This window comes from Haemaphysalis longicornis, unplaced genomic scaffold, assembly GCF_048455015.1.
Source record: "Haemaphysalis longicornis isolate Haplotype H1 unplaced genomic scaffold, Haemaphysalis longicornis Haplotype H1 scaffold_1, whole genome shotgun sequence".
NCBI lineage: Eukaryota > Metazoa > Arthropoda > Arachnida > Ixodida > Ixodidae > Haemaphysalis > Haemaphysalis longicornis.
In genome coordinates, this window is record NW_027526203.1 from 462,746,975 (window position 1) to 462,758,277 (window position 11,303).

General features: G+C 46.1%; 1 protein-coding gene across 9 annotated transcripts in view; it reads left to right on the forward strand.

The window, feature by feature from the left end:
- Positions 1-3,571, forward strand: part of Dip2 (disco-interacting protein 2) — a 244,673-nt gene extending 241,102 nt beyond the window's left edge. For all 9 annotated transcript variants that reach the window (XM_077688011.1, XM_077688013.1, XM_077688015.1 and 6 more), the window contains one exon: positions 328-3,571. In XM_077688011.1, the coding sequence (XP_077544137.1) occupies positions 328-580 (253 nt within the window). In that variant the 3' untranslated portion in view covers positions 581-3,571. The remainder of the gene's footprint in view (positions 1-327) is intronic.
- The last annotated feature ends 7,732 nt before the right edge of the window (positions 3,572-11,303 follow it).

An 11,303-nucleotide genomic window follows, 5' to 3' on the forward strand; every position in this document is an offset into this window, starting at 1 on the left:
TGAATACCTACCTCAAAATAGCGTCTTGCATAGGCTTGTGCGAATAGTAATATTTTAGTTCGAAGCGAATTCGAAGCGGATAGTTCTTGGGGTCGAATACTTCCGAAGCGAATTCGAATAGCTGTCAGGTGTCACTGAGCTTCCTGTCACTGAGACACTGAGCTTCCGGGCCTGGCGGGACCTTCATAAAAAAGTTCTATACAGTGGAATCTTGACGATACGTTTCTGGGTGATACGAATTTCGGGATAATACAAATTTCTGATAAGTCCCGGCGAAATTGGATTGTTTGCAATGGGGGGCTGACAGTACTTGGTGCACGTTTGCAGTGCCGTGTTCACGTGGACCAACCTGCTGGTGGTGGTGGTGGAGCTGGATGGCAACGAGAGCGAGGCCCTGGACCTGGTGCCCCTGGTGACCTCGGTGGTACTGGAGGAGCACCAGCTCGTCGTCGGTGTCGTGGTGGTGGTTGACCCCGGCGTGGTGCCCATCAACTCGCGCGGCGAGAAGCAGCGCATGCACCTGCGTGACGGCTTCCTGGCCGACCAGCTGGACCCCATCTACGTGGCCTACAACATGTGAACCAACGGGGTCAGGCCGGTCGTCCAGAAGAGCTCCTCTGCGCACCAGCTCCTCCCTCCTCCGTGATCACCTCTGGGGCACCCTCAGCCCGGATCAGCGGAAGGGCCAGCACACGGGGCAGCGCGGGCTCGCTTGCATGCGCAAAGGACCGGCACTGGGCACACTTGGCGGGCCACACTGCCGTGCTTGCAAACAAGGAAAGAGGACCCTGTTGGGAAACATTGTGACGCATTTCGCTACGTGTGCATGCCGGTACTTGTCGCCCTTTGCGCCGTTGCATGCAAACGATCGTCTGTCCTGTCCGCTGCCTTCTCGGACCGTGCTAAGGGGGCTGCAGAAGTCATGGCAGATCCCCCCGTCGTCCTCCCGGTTGTATTTGCGGCTGAAGATTCGCCGTCACTTCCTTCCCCCAAGTTGGCTCGGCTCTCGGAAGACGACTTGCAGCGCGCAGCACAGGCGGGTTAGTGGCAGGAAAGGCAGGCTACCGCTGAGCACCGAATGCGTCGTGTAGAGGCCTGCCTAGAGGCAGCCCTCATAGGCAGTCTGGGCTTAGCACTGTGTGTGCAGGGGCATTTTGTAACTGGCTCCTTTGTCCTCTTTTTCCCATTGCTTTGCCACCGACTGCCGTGCAGTGTACTGTGGGAGGAGGAAGCAGGTAGTCCAGTGTCTCTTCCCTGAAAGCGGAAGAACCTGGCAGTGTGCGTTCTACAGTGTTCTGGGTAGCTACACACCCGTCGGCATCGTCGCAAGCCACTTAGTCACCTTTTGCGATGAAAAATCTGTAGTGAGAATGACAAGAAGCCTTTGTCACAACGTTGGAGATTGAGAGATATATATCCATATATATTATACATATATAAATATATATATATATATATAAAACACACACGTATATATATATATATATATTAGACACTAAAGTCATAATTGAGTGCTCATTTGTGTAAAAAGTGGTTTTCTGAAATGACTGCCATGTCAGCTGTTGGAGTTTACCTGCCCATTGTTTATTAGCTTGTTTCTGCCCGAGCTTGCATGCTTTGGCATTGTGTTTGTGTAGGCCTTCAAAGCAGAGCTCGAAGGTGGGAGTAGCGACGTATTTTGTGTCATCCCCACACATGCAGTGCTCGCGAAGCACTTCGGCCACCCGGGCATTTCAGCCAGCCGATTTTTATGTCTGTGCTCTGCGGAGGGGCCAGGGCTCGGAGCAGCCTCTGCCGAGTATCTTTTCCTGCATTCCTTGAGGGAGTTAGGCAACTCTGGTGTGATGACAGCTGAGCATTTTTACACCCCTCTTCTCCCCTCTTTTGTGTTTTTAGTTGCATATACAGATTCCTCTTGTGGATGTTTTAGACAACTTTCTAGCATCATGACTGCACACGACTACGGAGAGGGCGTAATGTGTCGTCGCAATTGTTTCTTGTCTGCTCTGTGTATTTATTGACTGTGTTAGAGCCAGGGATGACCAAACAAGCTGAGCATTTGTTGTGAACGATAGCGCCACCTCCTTATTTTGTTTTGAACAAACCTGCGCAAATGTTTCATGTTACTTATCTTGCATGTGGACGTACCAAAAAGGATGCATGAGCGATTTGTTGTCCCTAGCAACTAAGTAGTCAACTTGTTCTTAACGGCATTTACTTCCCCATGAAAAAAATTTGTACATCAAAATAAAGCATGGGGTCTGAAATGACCTTTGGCTTCTTTGCTTTGGGACCTTGTTCATTGTAATACGAACACTCCAAAAGTAGCTGTCGCATATACTCTGTTTTGCTACACCAAAAATAAGCTGTTCAGTATTAGATGGTAGTTTTTTGCAAACCATATCAGCTTGTACATAGTGTAGGTGACCAATGCAGCTTAAGTGATCTTTGCTTAATGCCACTACTATTGCTGTTTGACTTGGGAATCCTGTCTGTTATGTGAAGCCCCGCTATAAAGCATGTTGGAGGGCTGGTTAACACCAAATGGTTTTATGTTTTTAACTGTCAGCAGGCTCAGACGCATACAGTTGTGGTCATTGCATTATTTGTGGTGATGCTCATGTTTTATTTGCATACTGTCAAGGGCTTTTTGCAAAGAGCAGCAGTTATAATTTGCAGTTGTTCAAGTGCGGCGTATATAAGTACACATACACACAGACACACACATGCACACATTTTTTTTTTTTTTTCAATGTATGAAAGAAAGTGTGAGGTTGTTTGTACATACATTTATGGCTGGGTGCAAGTTGCATGCAAATAAACTGTAGCTCTTTGTTCTTATACTCCTAGGTTCTTGTGCTCTTTTCTGTGATCTGCATACTACTGTTGTTTTGTAAACAGCAAATGCCTCTGTCACCTGTGCTACACAGCCGTTTCTGTTCCAGCAGTAATGGCATTTTGAAAACTGCAATGTACATTTGCCACCTTGCATCTGTTTATCTCATTTTATTCCTTTTTAAAAACGATAAGAGTGCTCTTGCAAGGTTATTTATGCAGTGCGTAGACTTGCTTTTTATCAAAGTCCCCCCAAAAAGCCTTTTTTTTTTTTAGTTTGTTGTTCCTGTTGTAAAACTAAATTTTGAACTTGACGGGCTAGTGCATCAGTCGTATCAGCAGAGCACATTTCGTCGAGGCACGGGCGTGCAAATGGAATGTGGCTTGGTTACTTGCAGACTTGCATTCGAGACCTGTTTGGGATGTGCACACAGCTTTTGCCCCGTGAAGCCTGTGCAGAATGATAAAGATGAAGGTATACTATCATTCCAAGTAGGCCGTGCAGTACTGTAAGTATGAGAAGGGACAGAGACACAAACTTGTTGTTGCAATCGTTCTCAGTCTGCTGTTGAAAGCTGTGAATACAAAGAAGAAATCGCGAGCTCATTGTTTCATGTCCTGTCGCCTTTTTTTTTTTTTTTTTTGGCCTTCATAACATATCTTAAATAAAATGTGTGAAAGCCACATGGCAGTGTTTGTTTTCTAAGATCCTGGACATAAATGTGCATATACCTCATATACTTGAGTATGGGCCATGCTTTTTTCCTCCCTGCCCCATAAATTGGAATAGTTTAGTTGAGGTGCAGCCGTAACATTGATGAATGGGACACAGTAATTCGCTCTTTCCGGTGGTGCTTGTGACACTGTGGAATTTGCCTGAAGCCGGGAAACTGTGATTGGTGGACCAGTCTTTCTGACGGAGGCAGCCGGTGGCCTCGCGTTACCGAAAGGGGGATAGTAATGGCAAGTGTAGTAAGCGTAAATGTACTAATCAAGAACTATATGCTACACAAGCGTTCATGATCTCTCATTCTCTTGGAGCTGTGTTAGTGTTGTGGGCAAAAAAAACAGTCACGCATTTCATGCACGTCTGCTGCAGAAAGAACACCAAGAATTCTTTAGACTTATTGCTATGTACTCGGTGCTTAAATGATTCTCTACTGGGATATGGCTGCCACAAATTAATAGTGCATAGCTGGGGGACTCTGAGGGCACTGCTTTTGTATGGTTTCTTTGTGTGGTGATAAAGTGTTTCGGATATTTCATTCATGGCTGCACAATGTGTAAACCGATCCCGGTTTGTGGGTAGTGAAATGGGCTTGGTTCCACTGCTTTCAGGCATATACGCAGCACAGGGTGTCTGGTCCACTTGCATTTGTTTTCAAATAAGAAACAAACAGAAACCTTTTGTATGCGGAGGCAACAAATCAATGTGGTTACGCATTTTTTGCTCAATGAAATGACAACCGGTGGACCAGTGGGGAGCAGGGAGGATACCGAGAGTGTGGCCTAGAAAAAGGGGAAGGCCAGTAACTGGACGGAGGAATGAAGTAAGCCAATTCGGGCAAACCATGGACTGTGGCAGAGCAGGGCAGGAGCAGGTGGAGGTCGATGGGTGAGGCCTTCGTCCTGCAGAGAACTTAAATACGCTGTTGATCATGATGAGATGTGTGCAAATATCACATTTCATTTGGGACGGCGAATTGAATATTTTTGAATATGGATATCTATGCTATCGTGTATATAGGGCTTCTAAAAGATAGCTACAAAATGAAAACTTAGCCACTCACAGAGGCTTCGCAAGTGCTTTAAAGTTTTGTGGGGGATGCTTAGTGCGTACAATAGCTCATGATGATGATGGTGATTTTTTAAAGATTAATGACAGCTTTTACTGATTTCCTTTTTTCTGCTACTCAGACGTAATGCGTGCCAACCCTTTCTTTTTGCTTTTTGCAGTTATAGAAACCACAGTGCATTTTCTTTGGCCTCTGAATGTTTTTTTTTCATAGAGGTCGTTCCTAGCTTTTCCAAATGAATCTTAAACACTATTTGTTTTAAGTAACAGATTTTTAAACAGATAAGTAAACGTCTGACACAATGTAACAAGGTTCACCTGTTTCGGTACCTGCTTTTCAAGAGTGAAGGCCTGGAAAAAGCATGCTCTCTACATAAGTTGAGAAAACTGACAAAAGTGTTACAGCCATCCCATGGGAAAGGGAAACATCTCTGCGGTTCTAACCAAATTGCCTCAAGGCTCACAGAGGCAAACTTTGCCTGCATCACTGTGTTTTCCTGTAACCCTACCAACTCGTCTTCATCTTTCACAAGTTCATGTGCGTAGCAATTTATGTCAGCTTCAAAAGAGGCCACAAGCCATGATGTGTCTGGAGCGGATTATAGGAAGTAGCCGTTGATGTGGCAGCCTAGTGTGCTCAGATGGACCATGATTGTGGCTCTCACGCGTACTGCCCTGGAGTCATCTACGAGGTCACTGAGCAGCTTAAAAGGAGAATAGTCGTACATGCAAATCCAGCTCAACCAACTGTGACGCTTTTTACACAAGCCATTCACCGGTCGGTTGGGGGAGATGGGAAGGCGGAAAGGGGTTCACTGAAATGATTTTGTGCAGATTGCTGCGGTACTGTGTGACCGGTGGGGGAAGATGGGAAGGGCCGATGTGGGATACAGGGGTTTTCACCACGCCCGCAAAATGACCCATCCAAAATGCCCCAGAGAGGTTCGCAGCGTCCACGTGGGAGACGCCGCGACGGGTTCGACTCGTCGACAAAGATGACGACAGGCTCCAAAGGGCGAGGATGAACCAGAAGATTTATTGGCCGAATGGTACAGCGCATACTGAATGCCAAGACAGGGCTAAGAACTGCACTTTACCGACGCACACCTCAAGACCCCACCCGAACGGGCGGCTATGGCCAAGGTTGCACGTGGGCTGCTCGCAAGGTAGAAATAGGCCTACCTTGCGCGTCTGATCAGGGTCAAAAGCAGGCCCCGACCGAACTGTGCAGCGGAGAGGAGAAGAGCCAACGTTATGACGAGCAAGGTCTCGGTTCTTCGGCTCCGATCTCCTCAATCCCCATCTCCCCTATCCAGGAGCGCCGCGCTTATAAGGCGTGGGGGAAAGGAGGCAGGCTCCTGGGTGAGGTCTAGCGACAGTGCCGGCGCTTCAGCCCGCGAGATGACGTCACGTGCGCAGGAGAGCGCGCTTGTTTGAAGGCCACGCTCGCAGGGAGAGGAAAAGGGGATCTAGAGGATCCCCACAAAGTAGCGTTCCACTTCAGCTAACAGACACCAGAGTTAGCATGCACTCGCTTTCCACAAGACTTACACATGCTGGGCATTTTTTTAGCTTCAGCGTTTGGAAGAAAAGCCAACCCAAAGGGTCCTGTGCGGTGACAACATGAGGTGTCATGTTGTGCGCACGACAAACTCAAAAGTTTGTCGTGCGGCAGAGCCAACTTTTTTTGCTCTACTGTACGTGAATTTTGAATATTCGAACAATTCGCATATTTCAAATGGTAAAACTGCGCTGCAAATCGAATCAAATAGCAAGCAACATTGGCGGACCATTTCAAGTTCTGTATATTCGCACACCTCTAATTATAATGTATAAATTGTGATGGGAAAGCAATATTTTTTTAGCAGTAACTAATTATTTTGGGTCTGGTAGTTAAAATGCAAGAGTTTGGATGCATTTGCTAACCCAAGTTCTTGTTTTGGATCTAAGAATCTGAACATGCATTTAAGAACCTGACTAAGTAGTCACGTATAAAGGTAATGAATTCTATTCAGCCGGGAGATTGGTCTAAATTAATGGTTCTAGCCAAAAGTGCACCTGGGATGTACTGTCAGTATTTTCATGCACGCTGCAAATCACATGCTACTGCATGCTACACGCTCACGAATACGTCTTTTTTGTTCCTACATATAATGTGAACATGTCAGTTCGTTTACCCACTAGATACATTGTAATGGGAGCCTCATAATCACGGTTTTATTGCACCAAGTCTGCACCCAGGTGAAACACATGCAAAAATATGCATACCTATGTTGCCCGTGCATGGTACTGTGCATGGTCATCTGATTAAAATGCATGCAAAAAAAAATACTGCTGCAGTGTAACCTACACTGCAGTAATGCACACTGCAAGGATCTCAAATAACTTGTCGGCGCATATTCTGTAGTTGCTTGCCCAGTGCGATGGGCTTTTTCTCACACCACTTCCCTGCTGCCTGAGCCATTCAGGTATGTTTGTTTATTTTTCATGAAAGTAATTGTTTCTAGCCGAACTACACGGTATGAGGCCACTAGTGATCCTGGCGCGTGCGTGTTGCTAAGTAGCCCTGATCACTGTCCTGTCCGCCATTATGATGATGATGATAATGATATTTTGGCTGTACCCTTTGAATCGGGTGGGTGTGCCGCGCACACGCTAGCCAGAACAAACAAAGAGAAATGCATGACAAACATAACGACAATAACGCGGCCCGAACGAGACACAAACATATGGCACGCCAAAAGGAAACACTTGACAACACTCAGCCACTTACGAGAAACCAAGAAAAAAACAAAAAAAGCATAACATAACGAAGAATCTGAAAAATGTACAATTAACGTCCCTGGGCTGCCGTCGCACACCAGCGTTCCAAGCGGCGCTTTGTACGCGCAACAGCGCGCACGTCCACCACACCGTCGGCGTCCCCGAAGCCGAGTGCTTCCTGCAGGGTCGGCGGCGGACCACTTTCGCGGATATTGTCACAGTGTCCAAGACCTGCACAGCTTAAGATCAAGTGTTCAACGGACTCGTCACCCTCACCACAAGCACGGCACACCACACTGGACACCTGGTCGTCGAACGTTTTCTGGCGCACAAGAGTACGGAGGGCTCCCGCACGAGCCTCGAAGAGCAGCGTGCTCCCCAAGCTGTTGTTGTATAGCTGGGAGCCACCGATCGAGGTCTTGTTGCCATTCTCTTCAGCGCCATCTATAGGTGCTTCATGTTTGTCAGTGCCTGAGGTAACCTTGCTTGGCTGGAACTGCATACCCAACATAGCACATATACGCGTTTATTTATGCCACAGATTTCGCTGCTTTTGCTTCCACTTTTCAAAAAACAACACGCAAACCCTAAGACAAAAAATAAAAATGAACTGAAGATCCATCAGTGGGTCTTCAGTTAGGTCAGCTTACGTCAGCTCTGAGAAGCGATGCAAAAACTGTGCTGACATGTCCTGACTATTGCTGACGCAATAAAATAGTAGCTCTATATAGCAAGCAAATATTTTTGTGTGAACAACGAAGGCAGTAGGTGCAGTACCTTAGCTATTGTTCCACTCTTCTCCTGCTTCCAAGCCAGCCAGGCAGGCTTGTTACACGCAAAAGCTAATTGGGGCGAAGTTTGCAGCCTGTGTAGCTGGGTCTGTAACCCTTGTGCTCTTCAGAGGCCCCTGATGGGCGATGGCTGCCCACGCTTTGGCAGCTCAGTGAAACAGTAGAGGGATGGGGGATGAAACAGAGACACTACTCACTGACACTACAAGAGCTGACAATGAACTGTGCTTATTTATTTCCATCTGCAATGTATAGGGGAAAAAACTTGTATGACATCGTAACCTGGCACACGCAAGGAAACCGAAAAGAAAAGAAAGACTCTGGGCTCACGGCTGAAAGCGACAGCACACAGAAACCACAGTCAATGGTATGTGGCATTGACATAAAATTCCTTCTTGAACAATGCCTCAAAGGATTTTCCGAAACAATTTCAGCCTTTGTTTCTTTTCAATCACGAGAACCTCGCAAATCTCGTGTGCACACAAGTCAAAGCACCTAGCACTGGAGCACTTCTGTGCTCCTGAACAGTGGTGCGCATGCAGGTTCAAGCTTTAGCCCCTGCTTTGCCTGACCCTGCTTTGCCTGACACTGAAGGAGCAGTGACAGTAGCTGTGCACTTCCTTTCTGGAAGCAAAGAAAATTGCGAGTTCATGGCTGCTATTCGCTGTTCTTTTTTTTTTTTTTCTTGCAAATTTTTACTGCCAGGTTAAAGGGTTACACACATTGATTTACCGTACATAAAGCAGCGCATGTTTGTGAAAATTGTATTTGAGGGCACTTATGATCAGCTGTTCACCGAATAGGTAGTTTTATTACGATACAATCTCATACTGCGAGGAAAATGGTACAGGAATTGAAGTTGAGGAAATGACATCAATGAACTTGAAGGGGAAATTGGCCTAAATTTAGTCTACAAATGTTTTCTGGACTTTGCTTTTCCTGGAAATGCATGGAGCTATGGTGTACAAATCTTGACCGAAATGGTGCTGCACCCCAGTTGGTCACAAGTTAGATGCCAAACTATGCCCTCACACGGTGGTGTACCAGTGACTGGATGCAAACTCAATTCCTGGCCGCAGGGGCCGTTTTTCTGGCGGGAAAAAAATTGATCTGTGCTTCGGGTTGTGATACACATTAAAAATCTCAGGTAGTCCTTATTTATCCACAGTCCTCCACCGCAGCATGCCTCATAAAATTTTGATGCCACTATTTGGGACTAGGTAACTCATGTGAACTGCAAAAATGTGGGCAGGGATGCTCACAAGTCGCTCCATGTGAGCCCTAAATTTACTTCCTTAAACTTGTGCCAAAATTGAAAACACCATATGCAGTGGTATGCCCGGGTGAATAAGTTCAAAGGTATTAAGGAAAGCGTCTTGCAGTGCAGCAAGCACATCAGGAGGGGTTGAAGTGTTGTCCAAACACGTGGTGTCGAGTTTGAGCTGTCATTACACGCATCAAAACTACACTCTGGGTATGAGGCCAGCTGCAGCGGAGGGCTACGGATAATTTAGACCACTCAAGTGCCTTTTAACATGCACCGAAATCTTCTTTTACTCCCACCTTAAAAAACAGCCACAACAGCCAGGAATCAAAGCCACGACCTTGTGCTTGGCTGCTCATAGCCACTGAGCCATCACGGTGGGTAAACGCTTGGTGCCATTCATGGTCACCATCATCAGCAGCCTACCTATGACCACTGCAGGACAAAGGCCTCTCCAACCACTGGTGTCCTTTGCTGCCAGAGTTTATTCTTCATCCTAAAACTTTTACTTCATCCTTCCAATCAGTTGATGGTCTTCCCATACTTTTAGTCCTGTTTCTCAACAGCTACTCCGTTACCGTGGTGGTGTAGCGGTTGTCAGATACTTTTAGTCCTGCCTCTCAATAGCGACCCTGTTACCCTAGTGATCCGCCGGTTGTTAGTTTTTCACATTACGTGCCCAGCCCAAATCTACTGCTTTCTAATTTCTTTTACCCAAGTTTGTTCCCTGATCCAAGACACTCATGCTTATCCCTAAGCGTTATTCCTCTTATCCTTCTTTGATGACTCATTGGTCTAATGAATGACTCTTACGAGTCATTTATTAGCCAAACTAAACACCCTGAAAGAAATGTTTCTTTCAAGGCGTTTAGTAAGGTGCCAAGTTTCTGCTCTGTATGTCATCTCTGGCAGTACACACTTGTTGTATACCATTCATTTTAGTGACAGATGTAGTCTGCTGTTTATTATTTCAAAGTGCTTGCTGAATGCCCATGCAATTACTGCGCCGGATTTTTCCACATGGTTGGCAAGACAGTTGGAATCTGCACCGACAATTTCTCTGACATGGTTCAATATTTATCCACAGCATTCCATGATGTAGGCTAAAAGTGAGGCTTTTTGCATATGATTTTTCCTATTCATCTGCAAGCCTATGGTGGAGCTTTCCAAATGTAGGTCGAACATTTTTTGCAGATGTTCTGCAGGCTCACTGAAGAAAACAGTGCTGTCTGCAGGTCTCAGTGACCCACAAACCACAACCACCACTCAGATATTCTTGATTCACTTATATCTCCGACATCTCCCATTCAAACTTCCTGAATTCCCCCTCCACACTGGTTGTAAACAGCTTTGGTGCAACCTCTGCCTCACTCGCTTCTTGACCGGAAACTTTTCGTTCTTTCTGTGGGGGCTTATCCTGCTCATACATCTCTTGTATATGTCCCCGAAGAGTCTTATGCAAGCCTCCTCTTTTCCTTGGTCTTTCAGTGCTTCCAGTACTACAGCAGTGTCTACCGAGTCAGACGAGTCTTTTTTTTTTCATTTATTAATGCCATGTAAAGAGGTTTATTATATACTCTGTGGATTTAGCTGATTGACGACATGAATGTGTAGCCTGTCCTAAATCCAGCCTGTTCTCCCGGTTGCTGGAAACCTACTGTCGTGTATGCGGTTCACTATCGCCTTTGCAAACAGCAGGTAGTAAGCTGACAGGTCTGTTATTCTTACACTTTTTGACTACACCGCCCTTCTTGTGTATCAAAATTATGTTGGCAGGCTAGAAGAACATTAAAGAATTGAGGCATTCTGAAAATAATTTTGCAAGCTTCTTGCTTGCATTGTACAATATATGCAT